This window comes from Natator depressus, chromosome 2, assembly GCF_965152275.1.
Source record: "Natator depressus isolate rNatDep1 chromosome 2, rNatDep2.hap1, whole genome shotgun sequence".
NCBI lineage: Eukaryota > Metazoa > Chordata > Testudines > Cheloniidae > Natator > Natator depressus.
Window position 1 is genome coordinate 245,628,942 of NC_134235.1, and position 23,440 is coordinate 245,652,381.

The window sequence follows — 23,440 nt, forward strand, 5'->3', positions numbered from 1 at the left end:
AGGCATTCCTCGTTGCTCATCTAGAGGCACAAAAGGAAGGGTTGGCCTTAAAGTGTTTGAGGAACTAGGATTCTGGTAAAAATGACAGCTGTGACATGGAATCAATAAGGATAAATCCTATCATTAACCCCTTGCATCACACCACTAGTCCCTGATATGGCATGCAATACACTGCAGTGTCTGACATACAGGAAGTGTTAAGCATCTTCTGCTTTCTTTTTTTTGAGGCTTGCCAGGCACATATTGGAGCATCTACTGCAGGAGAGGGCAAACTGCGGCCTGAGGGCCAGATCCGGCCCCTCAGGCTTTCGAGCCGGCCAGTGGGATTGCCAGCCCTGTGGCACAGTAGAGCTAAGGCAGGCTCCCTGTCTGCCCTGGCCCCGCACCGCTCCTGGAAGCGGCCAGCACCACGTCCCTGGGAGAGGGCTCTGTGCGCTGCTTTCACCTGCAGGCACCGCCCTCCACAGCTTCCACTGGCTGGGAACGGGGAACCGTGGCCAATGGGAGCTTCAGGGGTGGTACCCACAGGTGAGAGGAGCCACTGTCGGACATGCTGGCCACTTCCGGGAGCGGCGCAGGGCCAGGGCAGGCAGGGAGCCTGACTTAGCCCCACTGCTACCCCAGGGCAGCTCAAGGTAAGCGGAGCCGGGCCGGAGCCCGCACACCAAACCCCTCCCACACCCCAACCCCCTGCCCTAAGCCCCCTAGTCCCCTGCCTTGAGCCCCCGGCCGCACCCCTCCTGCACCCCAACCCCTGCCCTGAGCCCCCCGCACCCCTAACCCCCTGCCCTGTGCCCCCGCTGCACTCCTCCTGCACCCCAACCCCCTGCCCTAAGCCCCCTAGTCCCCTGCCTTGAGCCCCCGGCCGCACCCCTCCTGCACCCCAACCCCTGCCCTGAGCCCCCCGCACCCCTAACCCCCTGCCCTGTGCCCCCGCTGCACTCCTCCTGCACCCCAACCCCCTGCCCTGAGCTCCCGCCACACCCCGTACCTCTCCTGCACCCCAACCCCCCGCCCTGAGCCCCCTGCTGCACCCCTCCTGAATCCCAACCCCCTGCCCTGAACCCCCTTCCGCACTCCGCACCCCCTCCTGCACACCAACCTCCTGCCCTGAGCCCCCAACCCCGTGCTGAGCTCCCTGCTGCACCCCACACCTCTCCTGCACCCCAACCCCTTGCCCTGAGCCCCTTCCTGCACAACACAGCCCCTCCAACAACCTCCCTCCCGCACCCCAACCCCCTGCCCCAGTCCTACATTCATGGCCCTGCATACAATTTCCCCACCCAGATGTGGCCGTCGGGCCAAAAAGTTTGCCCACCCCATATCTACTGTGTCAGAGACACTGGACAGCAAGTATCTTTTTTTTTTTTTTTTTTTAAAGATACTTAATTGGAAAATATTGCAATTTCATGAAATCTTCTTGAAAAAGATTATTTGTCCCATGAGTGTGAACTGTAGTCATAGCCACTTTGACAGGCCATCTTATTTTATTCAGAGATGAGGGGACATTGCATACCTGGAGTCAGATACCCTAACACCTAGTAACGTAAAGGGCTTGCTGCACACAAAATAAAGACTCACACTGGGGTATGTTCTTGCTCAACAGCAGGAGTCACTGTTCTCTGAAAGTAATTTTGAATCAAGAAAACGGACAACTTCTTAACAAGGTAAATTAAATTTGGAGCTGCTTTGAGAGTAAATAAACCCCATCATTAGCATATAATGCCACTTCGATAACTGTTCTACCCACCACAGTATCAGTGAGCAGTCTAATGAGCAGATAGTTTTTGCCAACAGCTCCGGTGCAAAGCGAAACCGGTTTAGATCAAAGGTGGTATGAGCATGATCTCAGTCCATTCCCTGTTAGATAACTGTTTACTTTACATTATTCAGTACTACTGCTAATCTGCTGAAAGAGAGGACTTTTCAAGTGTGTACTGACATACATCGGCACAGCTGGGTAGAGTAGCCTACACAGTGCCTAACCAGTATCAATCTCACCATTCCATGGCCATTAAAGAATTCATCTGCACAAAAAATTAAAGAGAAAGGGAAATGGGTATAAACGATCTGTAGTTTTGACAGCAGCAGAGAGGCTGCTATACTGCAGAATCAAGTCACTGCTTACAGATAAAAGAAGCCAAAGCATATTCTGGTGGCTGACAGCAGGGAAGTGAGGCAAACCTAATTTAAACTGGTTTCAGAGTAGCAGACGTGTTAGTCTGTATTCGCAAAAAGAAAAGGAGTACTTGTGGCACCTTAGAGACTAACCAATTTATTTGAGCATAAGCTTTTGTGAGCTACAGCTTACTTCATTGGTTAGTCTCTACGGTGCCACTAGTACTCCTTTTCTTTTTGCTAATTTAGACCGAGGAAGGACAATTAAGGAGTAAGGGTTCGTTTAAAAAAAATAGTACCCGGGCATCTCAAAGGTCTGGCAATAAGTGGTGTATGCTGCAGTACTAAAAAATAGAATTATAAACATTATAATCCTTACAGTTTGCAGGGCTCTGATAAACTTGTTAATCTTTTTTAATATACTGAGCATCAAAATAGGCCAGATTGCCCCCCTGCTACTGAGATTTTCCTTTTTCACTGTGTGGCACATGGAACAAAGTAATATAGATTCAGCTTTCTGACAAACTATTACAAAATTCATTAACCATCTTGATCAGAGTTAAAAAGCTAATTGTAACGCTCGCTTTCATTTTTCTATAGTTTGAAAAAAAAAAATTCCATGGTGGCAAGGAAAAGCAACTACATACCATGCACAGACAGCCGGTTCTATGCTGATGATCCTGAAGATATTAAATGAATTTTCAGGGGACAAGAGCAAGTCTACATAGCATACAATGCAGCAGGAACGACACGTACTTAATGTGGCTAAATCTGATGGCAAGCAACATTAGTGTATAATCGGTAAAAAAATAAGTCACTTATGGTTTGCTGGAAAAAGAACATTGAGGAAAAAAACTCTTTCATGACACTTGCTACATTGGGCATTGAATCATTTACCCTAGAGACCTCTAATGCACTGGTGGCTGGGGTTGTAGCTTGATGTTGTTTTGTTTTACCAGATCAGAAGAAAAGTTGGGGCCGACTGCTTTTGTTGAATTACCAAGAATAAAATAAGCCAGTCACACTAATTGCAGGCCAATGGGATTCCTGAAAGTATGATTATATTTTTATTTAGTCCAACAGAAGGGATTACTTACAACTTCTGGTATTTCCTCCTTCTACTGGACTAAAGTTACTACCAATGTCTGAAGAAAGTGTCATCCTCCACTCTAACCAGATCCTCATTAGTCATATTCTTTCCATTATGCAAATATATTTCTTTAAAAAATGTTAAGAGGACCTTTACAGTCACCGTGTAACTATAAAATTTGAAACATTTTGGAATTATCTGTAATGCAATAAAATCCTTATGAAAAGTAGTCACCTTTAATACTTAAGTCTCTCCAGCATTTTAATTGCCTCTTCCCTTTTAAAAACACCAACAGTGATATCTGTCGCCCTTTGCATATGTATACTGTGCTCATTACCAAGGTATCTGAGCACCTAAGACTATATTTTGGGCTACTTATTTGCTAAATTCTATTTAAAAAAATCAGATTTTGAGAGAAGAGTGAGAAGCAACTTCTGTAACTGAGGTCCTGTTCAACCTCTGCTAACACACTCGAAATGTCCACCTGCTTGTTGCCTACTGCAGTTCTAGTGGTTTCCTCAATTAGTGTATAGATTTCTTTCGGATTGCCCCTCTCCTAAAAGGTATCAAAAGATTTTTATATTAAAATATTTTTCCCCAAGGCAAAGCAGGGACCAGATCTCTCTGGGAAAATCTTGTAGTTAGACCCTCTGAATTCTCAGCTTATTCGGCACTCCAATTTTTTTCAATAATAGAAAATCAAATTTAATATAGATTAGTGGTTTTCAATCTGTGATCCGTGGACACCTGAGGGTCTGCAGACTATGTCTAATATTTCCAAAGGGGTCCACCATACCTCCATTCAAAATTTTTTAGGTGTCCGCAAACGAAAAAAGGTTGAAAACCACCGATATAGTTATTTGCTGCATGAATATAGAAAAACATTGCAAATATACAATGCTACCAGGACTACCACCAGTGCTTAGGAGCCAATGTAGACAATGGACCCCTGTCAGAAGATAAGTAAATCTGATTTAGACACAAAAGTGAAATGGTGGCATTATCTAGTCCCTAGAAGAAAATTTACTCTCCCACTCTCCCAAATTCTGTTTATATCACAGTTTTGCAATGCGGTTCTCAAACAAAAAAGGCTGTCCACACTGTTCAGGAAAACATGCTTAACCATGCTTAAACACGACTGGCTGCTAGTATGGTTTCAACTGCAATATGGACAGGGCATACATTTTTTTTTTTTTAACCCCTCAAACTTAAAAATAGCCACACAAATTCTTTTCTCCCATACATCAAAACATTTCTGGACCAAAATGCTCTATGCCAGGGTTTCCTAAACTGGGGTCCGCTAGGGTACTCCAAGGGGTCTGCAAGTCATGTCTGGGGCCACCAGCCCCACTGATCAACTCCTCCCTGTCCCTCCTACACACCGCAGAACAGCTGTTCAGTGGAGGCAGGAGGCACTGGGAAGAACGGGGAGGAGCGGGGACAGGACGCGCTCGGGGGATGGGATGGAAAGAGGTGGGGAAGAGGAGGGGCAAGGGTAGAGCAGGGGCAGGAAGAAGTGGGGTGGGGGTGGGGCCTTGGGGGAAGGGCTGGGACTAAGGAGGGGGCTTGGGGGGGTCCGCGAAAAATTTTAAATCAGAATGAGGGTCATTGGGTTGCTAAAGTTTGAGAACTACTGCTCTATGCGAAGATTCACAGGTGAAGAATTTTTAGGCTCAAGTTACAAGCACCCAAAATGAGTAGATATTATTCAGGAAACAGTGATGTAAACTTAATGGTAACCCCACTCCACTGCAATATATTGCAGCAAACCTCTGTTCCTACAAGTTTTTTTAAAGTAACTCGCTTATAGCTCTGAAAATCATCTTCTGAAATACTGATTATTAGTGCTGTTGAATTTGCTGTTTTCTTTTCAAAATAGGTTCTTTTCCTATTTTAGGATTGCACTGAGTAGAACACACAAAAACAGACCATGACAAAACAACACAAAAATAGACGAGCCTTGGAAACTTACCCCTCCTGACAACTTAATCACCCTCACTTTGGTGCCGACATGGGGCCCATCTCCACTACCACTGTTTGCCCGTTGCATGACAGTCCTTTTCACACCAGGTTTCAGTTCCTGAGGCCTTCCTTGTATTGATGCCACCCTAGCAGGCTGTCCTGGGGTGAGCGATGCTGTAGTTGCAGCAGGTTTTGTTTGTAATACTTTCGGCGATGGCTGAAGCTGACTTTGAGGTACTGTTCTAGTCTGTCTCAAAGGCTTCACTGTTTTCACTTGCTGTCCTTGAAAATGCATATTAGCCCCATCCTGCATGAAATCGGTGGGTTTGGGCTGAATATTTGGAACTACCATGTCTTGCTTTTTAACAAGAAGTCTATTTTTCACATTTTGCCTGGCCTGTGCACCAGGATGGAGTATAAATGGGTTTCCATTGGTGGGAAACTCTGATGATTCCTCTTCCTGCTGTGCGAAAGATTGTTGTGTAGGAGGCTGTTGCTGCTGTTGCGCAAGTCTTTCAAGTAACTCTCTCTTTCTAGCACCTGCCTGCTGTTGCCGTCTCAGCTCCTTTTGTTTCAGAATTTCTTCTCTTAGGCGTTTCTGTTCTTCTATCTTCAAACGGTACAATCTGGTTTCTTCATCTTCATCAGGAAACTATAAAAAGGAAAGGAAAGGCATTTACTGAAATAGGGAAATATGTTCAGTTTAGTCAAAGCTAACATTAAGTTGTTTTTTTATAAGATGTCATAATGGCAGAACTCTGAAAAGAGATTTTGAAATTACCCTGACATTGTGCTAAAATTATTAGTGACATATCTTCCAGGAAGATTTGCTATTCACTAGAGACTGGCAGCTCAAATCTGTTTTAGGAATTAGATATGCTACATCCTGTTTCCCCCCCGACCCAACTATATTGCTAGTTTGGAAATCTTATCAAAATACTAAAAATGAAGTCTTATAAATTGGAACTCTTGTAGAAGTTTCTGAAACCAATTAAACTATTAATATAATAATTAAAGATATCAAAATATGTTTCAAATGGAAAGTAACGATACAGAGGCAATCCACTGTCACACAGGTTTTATCTTTCTCTTTTCTGACAAACTAACAAAAGGTAGGGTGGTAAATGACCTGAAAGGCCCTGATTAGAACTATTGATTTTTCTTACAGAATTTTCAGCCTGATCTCAAACTCATTTGTCACACAATAATTGGTTATAATGAACAGCACAAGTCAATCTCTCTGACCTTGAACTCATGCACTCTCTTCAGAATCAAAATGTTGCCAAATGCAGTGTTGGAATATTAATGGTATATAGAGAATGCCTTTAATATTCCATCCCTAAGCCTTTCTGAAAGTATTATACTCTGTCAAATAACCTTTCTAAAGATTCTGCAACTTTGGCAGAAAGTGTCCTTATAGGAAGCTGTAAGAAATAGAGAACAGTTAAGGAAATGCATATGCCCATCTTCATAAGAAAAGATCCACCCTGCTTTTGAGCTGGCTGCTTCAACAGGATGTACATATTATTACAAAATATACCTGATGAAATTAGATTCCATTTTAAATGGCTTTAAGATTGTTTTTAAAGCAATCTGCCTATAAAACACGCTATATAATGAATTTATAATTTTAATGAACAGATCATTCTGATTTTAGGCTATAGTTACCAGATATATTTGTCAAATATAATAAGATTAGGTTTTCATCAAATAATACATTGCATTTTAGTTATGTCTTTCATAAAAGGGTACTAAAGTATTTCACAAACAACCTGTGTGTCCAGAAAAGAACAGTTACTTACCATACTGGTTCTTTGAGATGTACTGTCCATGCAGATTCAAATATGGGTATGCACATGAGATTGGATTATTGTAGCAAGCAGTGTTCATTAGGGCCGTGCCTGCGTCCTAAATGTCTTTGAGCACCCCGCCCACACCCCGGTCAAGGGCATAAGAGGCAGAATGGGTCCAAATACCCCACAGTTCCTTTGCCAATACAGAGGAGTAGGACTCTGGAGCAGTGGGGAATCATGGACTCCATGTGGACAACACATTTCAAAAAAAACACTGTTACCAAAAGATAAGTAATTGTTCTTTCTTCTTTGAGTGATTGTCCACATGGATGCCACTCCTGATGACTAACAAGTAGGTGAGAGATTTAAAGTTACTTGAACTGAGTTGATGACCTGATGTAATGATCTTCCTCAGATCAACACATTAATAGGATATGCATAAACCTGTATCCCTTGCCTCCTTAAAAGAGCTGCTACAACTGTCAAGTATTTGGTCAACACCTTGGTACTGTGGGAAGTCCAATGAGCAGGATCCTGTACTGTTAGTGAGATGTTCCTACTAAGAACGTGATGAATTTCCTGTGAGCTGGATGTATGCTCTTGAGATATCAAGGTTCAGAATAGGCCCTCAAGCCCCCTTCTTTGGGACGAGAAAATAACAGGAACAAAGCTCCCTGCCCCGAACTCTAAGGGTACCTTTTCTGCTCCTCAAAGATGCAGGACAGGGTCCATCTCTTTCTTCAACAGTATCTCATGAGAGGTGTGAATGGGGAAGATGGGAGAGAAGGTAGGAAGGAACTGGAATTGTACATAATACCCAGTGCTGACAATCTCTCAGTTGTGGTGATCCTACTCCAAGCTTCTTGAAAAAAAGGCAGTTGCCAGCAGGAGGCTGAGGGCAGAGATTCTCCAAAGGTTTTGCCAGACTTTCAACTGTGGCATGAAGCCTCCTGTCAAGAGGAAGATGTCAAATGCACTGTATCTGAAGAAGTGGTGGGATGTCTACATTGGGCCTCTGCTTCTCTGCTAGTGGCTCCAATGCCCCCATCGGTTATAATCGTATTTAGCAGGAGGACACTATCTGGACAAGGTTTGAACTCTGGCTTGCCTTCTCATTGGGGCTGGAGTGTACCAGCAGAGGAGTCGGCTGTCTTGGAATTTAAGAGGTTGCAGTCCTCAAATGGAAGATCCTCTACTGTAGTTTGGACCTATCTGGGTATTCCTGATGACAGGAGGCTCTTTGCATCACCACAAATATGATCATGTATGTAGGTACACCAGATACATTCAAAAGCAGCCAGCTGGGAAATGCCAGCTATCAGATTCCCCTCTAGCACAATGGACCTTAATTCTTCCATGGCCCTGAATGAGTCTTTCCATAAACTAAGACAATGTGTCCCAGTGTAGATTGCCAATTACTAGATTCTTCCAGCAAAATGACTCTGTACATCTGGAGACTGGCAGAGGAGCAGACTTTTCTGCTGAACAGATCAAGTCTCCTGGGTTATGCCTGCACTGCAATTAAAAACCTGTGGCTAGCTCATGCCAGCTGATTTGGGTTTGCGGGGCTCGAGCTAAAGAGCTGTTTAACTGCAGTGTTGAAGTTAGGGCTCAGGCTGGCTCTCAAGCTCTAGGATCCTGAGAGATGGAAGAGACCCACTCTGAGCAGGAAAAGTAGGTGACACCCAATGCTCAGCAGCTCTATGCGGTACCATGATTTCAGTGACTGAAGGCTTAGTTAGAATTTTGAGATTGTACGCTCCAACAAGGAAGACTCTGGCACTGGCTCACAGATGTGTCACTTGGTGATGAATAGACCACGGCACCAAAAAGGCTAGTAATGTGGGAGCTGCATACCAAGATTACAAGAATTGGTGCTGAAGGCGGGCAGCAGATTTAGCTAGTACCGCAGGCACTTTTTTCATACCTGGTAACGAGGCTCCAGAGGCACCCATCTTAGGCCATTTGCTGCCCTTTGAATGCAGAGCTTGACACAGTGTAATATGCTGATTCTTGCATCTCTGTTCCAAGGGTCCCACGGAGGGAGACCAATGTCTTGTCTCTGGAGCATGGTTCCTTTCTATCCCTTTTTGAAGTCAACAACTGCAGTCTCTTAGACATCTTAGCCATGGAGTTTGGGAAGGAACAACAGCTTGTTGGGGCACTTGTTGAGCAGGAACGGAGAGAGGGGTGAACCTTCACTACATCCTCCTTCTCTGAATAGGCTTTCATGGAGTGCTCTAGGATAACTTTAGGTAGGCATCCCTTAGCTTCTGAGTCCACTTGGAAAGAGAGTGGCAGAAGAATCAACAGTTAGGGATATGCCCCCCGTCTAAATAAAGAAGGCACTTAAGAATGCCCAACACAAGAGGGGCATGTCAAACCAGAGATTCAATTTCTGCCATACCACCTCAAGTCACGGTACCGAGGAGGGCACTCAGAGCCTACTGTCTATAAAGAATTAAGGCAAACGAAAAGTAATTAACTACCTAACAACTATACTAACTAGTCATTAACACTAACTGTAACAGCATCGCAGAGAAGCAGGAGAACACTGCACACCAGCAATAAGAAGGAACTGAATGATGGTGGGGCCTGCTCTGCCTTTTATGACCTTGGGTGGGTTGAAGAGGGCACAGGAGCGGCCCCAATGGACACTGATAGCCAGAAAAATCCAATTTCACGTGAATGAACACCATGAGTGAAATCATGTGTACAATCACTCAAGGTACTATTATTCCCTTTATACCGATGGAGGATGAGGCACAGAGAGGTTAGGTAATTTGTCCAAAGAAAAAAGGCAAGTATGTGTCAGAGATGGGAACAGAACCCAGATGACTTGACTTTCATGCCTATGTTTTAAATTCAAATTTACCCCAAATCAAAATGCTGACAGTCTGACGCTTGATGAGCTATAACCCAAAGATCTGAAATGAACTTCAGGTTCCTGATGACAGCCTTGATGACAGGCTCTGAGCCTCTGAAGAGGTGGGTGCATCCCACAGGATGCAGGTCCTGAAACACCTTACTTGTACCAAAAAACAGAGAATGAAAAAGAATGAGATATGATGTTGCTTTTGAAGAAGTGCACTGTCCTCCTCCAGTCTCTCTCTCTCTTTAACAGGATGAACTGGGAAAAAGAAATGATGACAAAAGTCCTCTAATCAAATAACCTTCAAACAAAACAGGAGGAAAACACTCCTAAATCTGGAAACCAAAGCCTATACAAATTGGAAAGAGACCAAAAATGACCACATAGAACAGGAAGTTATCAGCTTGTTTTCCCACCTTACGGGAAAGATTTATGGAGAGAAGTTAATGCTTTATTTTCACAGAGGCAAAGAAAACTTTTCTTTGGGCACTTCACAAATTAATGAGGCTCCTTTATTTCATATACTGCCAGCCTTGCAAAACTGATGTGAAAATTTACCAGCCCATCCACAAAATTCATTTCTCTGATCTTTATAGTGATGACTGATTATAATAGAGTTTAGAGTTCTTTAGAAGTAATTACTTGGCCCAGAAGACTGAAATTTTGCAAGATGCTTATATATACAGTTGGCAGTAATATCCCGATTATAAGTTTTAGAATAATATGATACATTTAAAATGCAGCTTTGATGGCTTCACCTACCCTCTGATTATTAATTCATCTCCCCAGGTCTGAGTTCTAACATTCCAATTGCCCTAAATAGCTTAAAACAATTACTGTTTATTTTCTGTTACTTTTAGATTCTTCTATGAGGAACTGATAAGGGGGGGGGGGGGGAATCCTTTAGCATCTGCTGAAACTAAAGAGCAAAGTTAAATAAGTGACCTCTTGAAAAGCTGAACCAAGGGGTTTTATTCCTGAAGATGAATGAGTGCACAGGAAGTTAAATACTGATAACTGCACGTTTTCCTTCATGTTTCATTTGTGGAAATGAGAGATGGTCATAACTAATTCAAGAAAAAGAGGAGGAGCTAATCACCAGCAACTTAAAAGAAGAAGTTCTTGAAAGAAACCTGGTGTTTGAGACAGAGGGGTTCATAGCTAACTTAACATGAAGGATTCTGCTTGGGATTACTTGACATTCGAAAATTGCAATAGTCATTTAACCATCATGTAGATACAGCGTCTCATAGCGTTCAACATTAAGGGCCCAATCCTGCAAACTGCTCCACACAAGAGGACTCCCTGTGGCCATGGGGAGTCCCACAGGTTTCCATGGGGTTCCATACAGGGGTAAGGATCCACACACAGCAGCATTCAGGATCAAGACCTGAGTGAGGTTCAGAGTACAGCTATACCTCACACTCTTGGGGGGTCCTGGCAAATTAAATAGCAACTTTTTTCAAAATGGAGAATAATAAAAACAAAATACTTTATATTTCCTCCAGATGAGATGTAGGGCAAGTATCCGCTCCATCAGCAGAAGAGGTGCCTGAGGGGATGGCTCAGCTGCAGCTTATCATGAGGACTCCAGGACCTGGAGGAGATTGGCTGGGCTGGGGAAGCTGTGTTTGGAAGTCATTTGGGTCTCATTTCAGAGACCAGAAAGTGGAAAAGAAGAGGAAGGAAGGGATCTGGTGGCTGTCTTATTCACAAGAATGGGGAGGAAGTGCTGAGCAGTAGGGAACCAGTTTGGAAGAGGATGTATTAGATTAGGATAGGTATTGCTGAGAGAGTGGTATCTGGTGCTATGGGATATTGTAATAGCCAAAAAAAAACTAGACAAGTTCACGGAGGACAGGTCCATCAAGGGCTATTAGCTAAAATGGCCAGGGATGCAACCCCATGCTCTGGGTGACCCTAAACCTCTAAATGCCAGAAGCCAGGAGGGGAAGACAGGTATGGAGCTCTCCAATAATGCTCTGTTCTGTTCACTCCCCTTAAGCTCTGGTACTGGCCACTGTCAGAGACAGGATACTGGGCTGGATGGACTACTGGTCTGACCTAGTATAGCAGTTCTTATGAGAAAACCCATACTAAGCAGCAGGGAGCTGGTTGGACCCAGAAGCCTCTTAGTCTGATATGGGAAGCTGCAGGACCTGAGGAAAGGGAAGAGAAACACTGCTGCTGCTAGCCCTACTCCAGCCTCATTTAGCTCCACGTCACTCGCTGTGGTTCTAAGACACTTTTAACTCCACCAACGGATTTCAGGTCAGCAATGTCCTGCCCATACCACCTCTGAAGCAACTCTAAGTCCAATTCATTCCTGCTCAGTGTCCTCCCCACTCTTCTCTTCCTTTCCTATTAAGTAGCTGTTCCTACTTTAACAACATCATATACCAAAGCAGGGTGCCCCTAATCAAGTAGGTTACCTGTCCCCAACTTTTGTACGAGTAGCTCCCTTACCTTCCAAAATTGACTCACCCATCCCTTCCAACCTTCAAGACCTGGACCCCTCTCCTGGGAGGAGCTTGCAGCTAATCCCCTTCTCCCCTTCTGAAAACACTATGAGGAGAGCCTGCAATCTGGAAGTGGGACGCCTAGTGGTAACGAAGTGTAGCACAGGGGTGCCTATAGGTGAGTTTATACTCCACAAATCAGACTAGCAAATGTATAAAGTTATTCTTTAAAAAAAGATAAATAGATTATCCAATGCTTTAACTGTTACTACTAGGCAGCGCCATACTGGTATGTTTTGCAGGTATTTCTCATCTGTACCTATAAGGCAACTGGTTACATTAAGAAATAGAAATGCATGTATTACAAACAGCCATTTAACATTAATGGAAAATCTCCCTTACCTCTGGTTCAGATTTTACTTCTGCTTTAGTTTGGACCACTGGCACGACTGCTCTAGGTTTCATTTCAGTCCTTCCATGGGGGTTCCCAACACCAACTACAGATCTTGTAGCAGGTGTTGTGCTGGTAATGGGTTTCACCTGCGCAGCAGGTGCAGCGGTTCGCCGGTTGTTACTAATCTCAATAGCATGCGAAGGTGCTATTGGTAATTCGCGCAAGTTGCTATTTCTTGAAGCAGTTGACTGTAGCTGCTGATTCGGACGCTTGACAATGTTCTGTGTTGGTGTACTCTGACAGAGGCAAAAAGACAACATATATAATAATATGGAGGTCTTGGTAGCCATTTCAGAGTTCAGGTTATGTTTAGATTTCCACTTCAAGCAGGACTAACATTTAGTCTCAAAAATTGGCACTGACTCTTCAGAGGACAATTGCATTTTCAATATAGCTTTTTAGTAGATGGCTACTAACTTTTGAGGAGTAAGTGTTTAAAAGTGCCCTCCTTCTGAAATGTTCTCAATTCTATCACATATCTTTAGGTTTCTTTAAACAGCAAAACTTAAGACTTCTCTCGCATATACACCACTTCTAAAATAAACCCAGAGAGTGACTGTCTGATCAGAATCACTGCTCTGAGCTATGTCCAGATTAGTCAAGGTACGATGCCTTGGATCCCCCACCAACCAAGTGAATGGGTGGAGGGGAGGAAGGACAGAAAGAAACGGGGCAAAGCTTCTCTGAATTGGAGCAGTCAGAGTAACAAGGGATCCCCCATGGCACTGCTTCATGGGGCACCAGGAAGCCTAGTCAGCAGTGCTATGGAGAGGCCTTCAAGCACAGATGCCCCATTGCTGAAGCACTGAACTCCCCAACCCCAATCACAGCTTTACATTTGACCATACAACCCTCCCCACTATTCCACCCTTGATCTCTAGCTTCTTAGCATGAGAGGGCAGTGTGTCTGTCTGTCTCTTTCTTTCACACAGTGAGAGAGAAGAGGAGGAGAAGAGGGAAAGACAATAAGTCAAGGGGGAGACAGAGGTGGAGGGGAAGTGGTTATAAATATAGGATATTGAATAAATGAGGAAGGACAGAGGAGAGAATGAGTGAATGAAGGGGACAGAGTAAGAGGAGAAGGAATAGGAGTGAAAGACTATGCTCAAAGGTTTTAAACTTGAGCTCAGATACACAATCTTTACATACACACACAAAAACGAGGAAACACTGATGTATGCCAGTATTTACTGATACTTACATGTCTTGGATTCATTGGACCCTGCCGCTGTTGGCACTGCATTCTATTGTTATTTGACTGTTGCTGTGAAGTCTGCAAATGAGGTCTGAACTGTGGCTGGGTAATGGGAATCAAAGGCTGTGGTGGACCGGCAAGATGATGGTGATGTTGATGCTGATGATGCTGCTGCTGGTGCTGCTGCTGCTGGAGCTGCTGCTGGTGATGCTGGAGGTGTTGTTGCTGCTGGTGAGGCTGAGGCGGTAGAGGAGGGTGCAAGGGACCCTTTACATTTTAAAAAGAAAAAAAGACATTCTACACATTTGTTTTTCAATCCTAAGGAAAATAAGCTCCTTAAGCCATCAGATTTGTTCTCGTATGGCAACATTATTTTGGCTGGTATGTAAGGAGCTCTAGGCTTTCCTGGGGCAACAGTATTTGCGGATTGTTGATTGCTGTGCAGGGTAATGAGATCACTTGATCACTGAACATTTGTACTTAGATTTTGGCTCAACTTCTTAACATGAAAAAAAATCTAAAATAACGTTACTAATGAGACTACAATAAATAAATCTAATTGTCCTACTTGCTTCTAAGAATTACTACAGTACAATATTTACTCTTAAGAAGAAATTCAGCGTATGCATCGTGAATCTATAACAAAAACCCCCTAAAGTTCAAGGGCCTCTGCATAGTATTTTTCATCGTCATACAAACCATTTGTCTACTTCAACAAATGGTTTAAAAGAAAAACTAATTTTTAAGAAGCCATACTGATTTCTGTCACTGCTAGTCCCCTAAAACACACAACTCATTTTTATCAGCAGAGGGCACCCAAGACCTGTGACAAGAGGTGAAATAACCCAGCAATGTCTATATTTTGTATACATACACTTCTCTCTGTAAACTGAGGTTTTTGAACAATACGATACTTTCATATTTCTGCTGGAATAAATTAATGTAAGGAACTGTTGAACAAAATATGTCATTACGAACTTCTCTAATCTCATTAGCTGTAAGCAGTTGAGCAGAAATCACAGCAATTTTAATAATTTCACTATATTGGTGTATGTTTCACAACTAAGTTGTTGATATGATGATGAAAATCCACTTCGCTGTCTAACACTAACGCGGTAACAGGCACTACACTTAAATCTACCTCATATTTGTAACGTCAAACAAGACGTAGCCATTTTGGTTAGATCGTTGCCATCAGCTGAACGCAATGATCCCAATATAGCTTTCTAAATGCAAAAGTTCTAAATAGTGCTTATCAGCCCCCTTTTACCATTGATTCATACCTGCATATTGGGCTGTGTATGTGTTCCTAGAAATGGCTGTCCTGGGCTTTGTAAGAACTGTTGTCTGGGCTGCATGAAAGGCCGTGGATTTGCTGAACCTGGTTGGCTGAAGTGAAGAATTCCAGCAGGATTCTGAGGCTGAATGTTTGGCCTTACTGGTCTGTCTCTGGGAAATACTGGTTGCTGCCCTGGTTGATTATATCCTGGTCCAGGTTGACTGAAAGGCAGAGGATTCTGGGTAGGGACAGGATGGGTACTATTAAGGAGTGGGGGGTGGGGTGGAGGTGGGGGACTCCGTTGCTCGAACAAATGATGACTTGGGAATCTTGGATCTGTTGAAATCAAAACACATTTAATTAAGTGACAACCTCCTCATGAATACAAATGTGTTTTAAATACAGTCTTGCCATATTTTCAGTTTCAGGAGAGTAACTTGATAATTTGAGGGAGAGATAACTACAAAATATTTTAGTTGGAAGAGCAGCTCCGCAAGGTTATATGAGAGATGATACTCCTGCTTGTGCCAAGAACCACCTTAGCATGGAAGGTGCAGACCCTTGGGAGAAAGAGGACAATTTGATAACTGGCTGGCATTAATAGTTATTTTTATTATTTCTACTGCCGAAGCACCTAACAACTCCAAGCAGGAATTAGGACCAGAGAAATGCAAGCCCTGACAATCTAAACAAAACTAATACCCTTTCAATCCACGCAAAGAACTAGTCAAGCCACTTTATTCAATTTTTATATTTTACTTAACACCATGTTTGTTGTGTTGTAACTTTAACATTAATTGAAAGAGTGGACAGAATTCATAGAAAGTTAAATTTGTAGGGCACCAATATTCCAGATAGATACAACTGTTAATGGGGGAATGACCACAGATGAATGGAGAAATGGTACTGATATTTAATATCTGAATTGTAACAAAATGAAGACGATGTCTTTTGGCTGCTTTTTGAGAGATGACAAAATACAGGATTACACTAAATCATAATGGTCTCTTCTGACATTCAGATCTATGAATGAATCTATCCACACATATGAAAAGGGGATACTATGTGAAAAGGAAGAATATTCAAATGGTATATTTGCAATGAAAAAGGTCACCCTGTATACGAATGTAAAATTAAAATGATCTACCTCCCATGAAGAAAGGATCTCTTTCCTGGGGAGGAGGAGGAGGTGGAGGAGGTGGAGGCATAGGTGGTGGAGGTGGGCCTCTCCACTGGTCCTGGAGAGGGATTCTTGGGGCTTGGGTGAAGTTGGTAGGAACAGGTCCAGGAGCGTGCTGCTGAAAATCTGGAGGGCCCTGTTTAATAAGACAAAAATCGCCAAACTAAGTCCATCTTTGAGAAATTCATCCATAGTCTATTAAAAATACTCTTAAAAAAATCAGTTGATTTATCAATTATCTCCTGTAATATGTACAAGGTTGGCAGCCCTACTGAGTCATTCTTGCACAATGGATCAGACACTGAAGCTGAGAACAGGATTTTGAAATAATTTCACAGCGTTTTAATAGTCATTGTAGCACCACAGGAATGCCATTTCTTTTCAAGCTTATTGAAATCCACGCAATTATTGACCTTCTTTCCCATTAATCCAAAAGTCTGAATGTCTACTTTAGAAAACGTTCCTGACATTTATCTTCTTAAACCATGCTATTCTTTGCCATCTATTTAGTACAACCTAAAGCTACAGAAATGAAGCAGCTTTACTTCAAAAGGAAAAAAAAAAATCAATTTGTGGCATCCAGAAAATTAGCGCAATCATCTTACAATAAATAACAGGAATTAACATTTCTACCAATTCACATAAAACTTAAATAATTAAGCATCTGAAGCATTTCAAAAGGCATATGAAAAATTTACACCAAATGTGTCTTTTCTTGATTTTTTTTAAAAAAGTTTTAAATAAGCCTTTAAACACTGGCTTAATGTACTGTTATTTCACAATCAGGAGCACGTAGAATAATTCAGATTTAATTCAGTAATTCATACTACCACTATCATTTTTTGCTTTTATATGGAAAGGTTTGACAATTTAAAAAATTGATACCATTCACTGAAAATGTGAGGCAGTCTCCCATCTATCAGTACATTCACAAGGAACCAGATACCATATTCATGATAAGCATGCACCATCCTATTATGCATGAAAAAGTCAGAAAGGTAATCAATGTCGTCTCAGTACACCCCTGTTTTCAAACAAATATGCATTTAGAAATTAGTGATGTGTATTACATGTGCACCTGGTATTCACCAACAATTAGAACCACATTAACCAAAAACAAGTCCTTCAAAATAAACAGATTCACGAAGAGAGACTCCCTTTTAAAGTTAAGTAAGAGAATGTTAAAAAAGTCTGAAAGAACACAACATAGATCTTAAAAAGGCACTTGGAAGTTTAACTCAAATCTGCCGTACTTCCAGAGGAAAAGTGCCACAGCCTCCACCCTACCACTCATCCTAATGTGCACACGTGCATGGGAAAAGGTAGGTGTCACAGGGCTAACCATAATTTAAGAATATCACTTAAGCAAGTTGGGCAATTTTTACTATGCTAGTCATCAATTTTAAGAACAGTTGAGTCTCCATGCCCATAAAACTTCTAGCCTCTCTGCTGAGAGTGCTAAAATTGAGGTTTTTGAGCAAGTAACACCTTTCCACTAAGAGCAGGGCTGCAATCACTCATCTGACATCACTAAACAGCTGTTAGACATAACTACTTTTGGTCACTCCTACCCTGGACTAGACTGGACCGAGCAAACCTACAGATTAAAGGTTTTATATCCCATTATCAGTCTCCTGAACCATCCAGTCTCCAGTGGCTACTTCATTTAGAGGAGAGGCATTATTTTAAACTCAAGCATGACAGTCTTCTTGATGCATGTAAAATTTAGAGGGAGAGCTGGTAGTGGCTTCTCTATTTAGACTGCCTAACATCTTCCATTATAAAATATTCTTGGGACTTTTTTTTAAAAACATCTTAACACCTCCATTGTAAACAGCCAGCCTTTGAAATTCAGTAAGGAAAAAGCCTCAGGCTAGAGAAGTGACTTTTCTTGTCCCAGGAAATCCCATTCAGGTTTAGCTGAATGTTACTATTAAATATTGCCCTTCTCTTGTGTTGTGCAGGAAAATTCTGGCAGCCTGCCAATATGACAACTGAATACAAACATTCTGAAGAGCTAGGCCTGCGCCACCACCTAAGCAATAGCACCATCACCACACACTGTTCTGGGAACAGCCAGGAGCTGCCAAAGCACCTGTAGTAGAGTGGGGGAGGAAGAGAGCACGCCAAACCAGGCTACCCCATCTGATCAAACCCCTTTTCTAGACCTGGCACATGGTACCAATTAGAATCATAGAATATCAGGGTTGAAAGGGACCTCAGGAGGTCATCTAGTCCAAACCCCTGCTCAAAAGCAGGACCAATCCCCAACTAAATCATCCCAGCCAAGGGTTTGTCGAACCTCACCTTGAAAACCTCTAAGGAAGGAGATTCCACCTCCTCCCTAGGTAATGCATTCCAGTGCTTCACCACCCTCCTAGTGAAAAAGTTTTTCCTAATATCCAACATAAACCTCCCCCAATGCAACTTGAAACCATTACTCCTTGTTTTGTCATCTGCTACCACTGAGAACAGTCTAGATCCATCCTCTTTGGAACCCACTTTCAGTTAGTTGAAAGCAGCTATCAAATCCCCCCTCATTCTTCTCTTCTGCATACTAAACAATCCCAGTTCCCTCAGCATCTCCTCATAAGTCATGTGCTCCAGCCCTCTAATCATTTTTGTTGCCCTCTGCTGGACTCTTCCCAATTTTTCCACATCCTTCTTGTAGTGTGGGGCCCAAAACTAGACACAGTACTCCAGATGAGGCCTCACCAATGCCGAATAGAGGGGAATGATCACGTCCCTTGATCTGCTGCCAATGCTCCTACTTATATAGCCAAAATGCAGTTAGCCTTCAGTTTCTCATCATCTCCTCCTCCTCTGGGGGTTCCACATGGGACAGGAGCCCCACACTTCCTGGAAAGAAGATGGGAACACAGACCCAGGCAGGGCTCCCCCGACCACCTACTTTACCCAGCACATGGTGCCAGTAGCCCACCTCACCCCCACAAAAAAACACTTCTGCTGCTGCCAGCCAACATAATTAATGCCTGTCACTCAAGTGGTAGCAGTGTGTGTTGCAGAGCCAAAGATTCAGGGTTCGAACCCTCATGATAATGCATGATGGGGAGATTATTACAGCTGCACATAAGAGAAATTGTTTTACCTTTTAAAAACCTAGCAAATTGCATATAAAAAACCATCACTGTTAAAAGAAAGTTATTTAGGTTGCAAAGTCAAGTACTTCAAAGGTAGAAAATTCCAGATTTACAGTTGTCAAGGCAACCTTAATTCTACCCACATGTATGCATGAACTATGCTGGTCTTTAAGAACATAACATACTATTTATTCCACAGGACCCAAGCCTCATTCAGTGCACAGGATTCACTATTTTGTCTTCTCATTGTTCAATGTGTAGCCCAAGTCTGTATTTATTGCACACTCTTCAAGCTCTGTTCTGAAGGCAGAATTATTAATTTCCTCATGGTGTTTTCTAGCATATCAGAGCGTCACAAATATTAATTTATTTTCACAATTCCCCTATAAGGTGAGGGAGCATTATGATCCCCATTTTACAGATGGAGAACTGATGCACAAAAAGACTAAGATGAAAAGTATCCACCTAATTTTGGGTGCCTAATTCTAAACACCGAGGCCCTGATTTTTCAGAGCATTCAACCTCACATTGCTACTTAATATGTTCAAAGTACTGCTTCCATAGACTTCAGTTGCAACTGAGCGCGCTCAGCATTTCTGCAAATCAGTCCCCAGGTCTCAACCCAGGTACCAGAAAATAAACAACACAATTAGTGATACCACCCACCCCCACTGCCAAAAAAAGCTTAACAGATCTGGTCAGCACCACACAGGAGCTCTGTCGTAGAAGCAGGGATAGCATCCAACTCCCCAATGCATCAGTCAACTACCTTTGTTATGAGACGGTCCTTTTTCTTACTGCAATGCCCTGTCTCATTCACCACACACCTTGCCACTTCTACAATAAATGAAGCAGGCATAGAATCACAGGACTGGAAGGGACCTTGAGAGGTCAATTAGTCCAGTCCCCTGCACTCATGGCAGGACAATGTATTATCTAGATCATCCCTGACAGGTGTTCACCTAACCTGCTCTTAAAAATCTCCAATGATGGAGATTCCCGAGGCAATTTATTCCAGTGCTTAACCACCCTGACAAAAAGTTTTTCCAGATGTGCAACCTAAATCGCCCTTGCTACAATTTAAGCCCATTACTTCTTGTCCTATTCTCAGAGGTTAAAGAGAACAATTTTTCTCCCTCCTCCTGGTAACAACCTTTTATGTACTTGAAAACTGTTATATCCCCTCTCAGTCTTCTCTTTTTCCATACTGAACAAACCCAGTTTTTTTAATCTTCCCTCATAGGTCATGTTTTCTGGACCTTTAAGCATTTTTGTTGCTCTTCTCTGGACTTTCTCCAATTTGTCCACATCTTTCCTGAAATGTGGCACCCAGAACTGGACACAATACTCCAGTTGCGGCCTAATCAGCGCACAATATGAGTGAAAGAATTACTTCTCATATCTTGCTTACAACACTCCTGCTAATACATACCAGAATGTTTGATTTTTTTGCAACCGTGTTACACTGTTGACTCATATTTAGCTTGTGATTCACTATGACCCCCAGATCCCTTTCTGCAGTACTCCTTCCTAGACAGTCTTTCCCATTTTGTATGTTTGCAATTGATTAGTCCTTCCTAAGTGGAGTACTTTGCACTTGTCCTTATTGAATTTCATCCTATGTACTTCAGACCATTCTCCAGTTTGTCCAAATCATTTTGAATTTTAATCGTATCCTCCAAAGCACTTGCAACCCCTCCCTGCTTTGTAGCATCTGCAAACTTTATAAGTGTACTCTCTATGATATTATCTAAATCATTGATGTAGAATATACATCAGTAAACTAACACTTGATACGGTCTATTCAGCTATTAAGATGTATTATTTAAGCATTAGTCCTTGCTAATCCATCCCAGCTGACAGCTGGAAATATCTAACTGCAGTCCAGTCCAGTCAAGTATAACAACAGGGAGGCAATGGATGTGGTTTAATTAGGCTGCAACATTACTCGCTTAAACTATTTGGGAGTACCTAGCAATAAATTGCACAGTGAAGGTTATCTTCATTTCCTTCATCATTTCCTCATAACCCCCAACATGGCCCCTGCCATCCCATTGCCAAGAACTGTCACCCTCCCGTCTTAAGACGACTAAGGGGGCTATAAAACGAAGCAGTTTGGCTTCCCACTGTATCACATGTAGGCGCCCCAAACCCTCCTTCCTCAGCTCCCATAGGGATGCTTTCCCTTTAAATCGTTTTCCAATCCATTTGATCCGATAACCATATCCCTTCCATAATAAGTACCTGCATTGGACATCTGCCGCAAGTTTTACATACTAAGTTGCAACGTTATAATTTTACTCCCCTGCTCTACCCCACCGGGTCCCACACCCATTGTGGGAAAGATGAAATAATCCACCTCACCTCGGCCAATCTGGTGGTAAGGGAAAAATTCCTTCCTAGTCCCCAAGGAAAAAGAGGCAACTAGCATAATGCTTAGAACAGATCATGAAGGAGCCCTGTCCTCTTTCAGTTATCGTGGCTGGAAGGCTGGATGCTGCCAGCTCAGTCCAGGTAAAAGAGGGTTCCTCCGGGACTGCACAGGGTATCTCCTTTCTGAGCAGCTGGAAGGGAAATGCTCTCTCCTCCCAGATACCTAGTCTAGCCACTTCCCACTCCTACAGGGGGTAAACTTTCCCTTCCTCCCCAACTGGACAAAGACCCACTACAAACAGCTGCAGTGAGTACAGTTTGCCGCTTATACGTTTTTAAGGTTTTTACAGGTTATTTTGAGTAGCCAGTGAAAAACTACATGAACTTACAAACAGTAAGAACTTACATGAACAGTAACTTACACTTACTGTTAGGCTGATAATATGAAGGACGAGTCATGCAAAGTCAATTATAAATAGACTTGTTATTCAAAGAAAAGAAATGTGAAGGATGAACATTTTTCAAGGATAGTAACATTTGGACAAACTATGGGCATGATTCTGCTCTCCCAGATGTCAATGGAAGCAGGATTGGGCCCCTATGATTTTTAAGCAGGGTTTGATTTGACTTTTACTAAAACCTGGAGGAAGAATTTACTACTGTGCCTAAATTAAATAGTAATCATGTGTAATTTTATAGATTTGTACAGATTCAGCAGTTTCAATACAATTCTTTAAATATTGATTTGTATTGTGAGCAGGATATGTGATGTACAACTTTCCAAGTTTTTAATTTTACAAAATTTTATCCAGTGCGATCATTTATTTTCTGACTTCCATTAATTTAAATTCTCAGACAATGTGCATACACGTAGGTTGAATTTTTTTCTGTTTTTTTGTCTGTTTTTGCACTGCGTTTGAGGCGCTGATGAGTTGAGTCAAATCAGTTGAGATACGGATTTATTTACCTGTGAGATTATTATATTTTTCATTCACATAAACATCATAAACTGCAAAGCACCAAAATCACAACTGCACCTTTGAATGAAACTTCATTGCAGTTGCTTTAATGGAGAACTAAGGTACAGTAATATTACACTTACTATTTTACTGATAGATGCACATTACATACATTTCTGAAAGATAAAGGTCAAACCTGCACTTAAATATATCTAGAAAAACTGCAGTTTAATCTTAAATTTACTAGAATGCCAGTGCTGAATTATTACTTTAATGACTCATCACAATACTAACCTCTAAAGTCATCAAGTTAACTCTTTTATACCTCCAACTGCCATTGATATTTTGCAAACAAAAATAAAAGCAGAACATGCACCAGTTATTTAACTTTAAAAATTAACAGAGCAGGTGCAGCAGCCAGTTTTCATAATGGCATATTTTTGATAAAATAAGCATACTGTAACACAGATGCATAATAAATCTTGATATGCACAGTAGTTATTTCCATTTTTCATGGTTTTATATCTGGCCAGTTTCAAATTACAGCAAAATAGTGAGTATACATGTCAACTCAGATGTCTTTTCGCAAAAACCAAAATCTATTT

At 42.2% G+C, this 23,440-nt stretch overlaps 1 protein-coding gene across 3 annotated transcripts in view; it reads right to left on the reverse strand.

The window, feature by feature from the left end:
- RBM33 (RNA binding motif protein 33) overlaps window positions 1–23,440 on the reverse strand; it is a 148,747-nt gene that overhangs the window by 47,941 nt on the left and 77,366 nt on the right. For all 3 annotated transcript variants that reach the window (XM_074946283.1, XM_074946282.1, XM_074946284.1), the window contains exons 11-15: window positions 16,370–16,538; window positions 15,227–15,558; window positions 13,950–14,210; window positions 12,697–12,984; window positions 5,181–5,822 (exon numbers count right to left, since the gene is read on the reverse strand). In XM_074946283.1, the coding sequence (XP_074802384.1) occupies window positions 5,181–5,822; window positions 12,697–12,984; window positions 13,950–14,210; window positions 15,227–15,558; window positions 16,370–16,538 (1,692 nt within the window). The remainder of the gene's footprint in view (window positions 1–5,180; window positions 5,823–12,696; window positions 12,985–13,949; window positions 14,211–15,226; window positions 15,559–16,369; window positions 16,539–23,440) is intronic.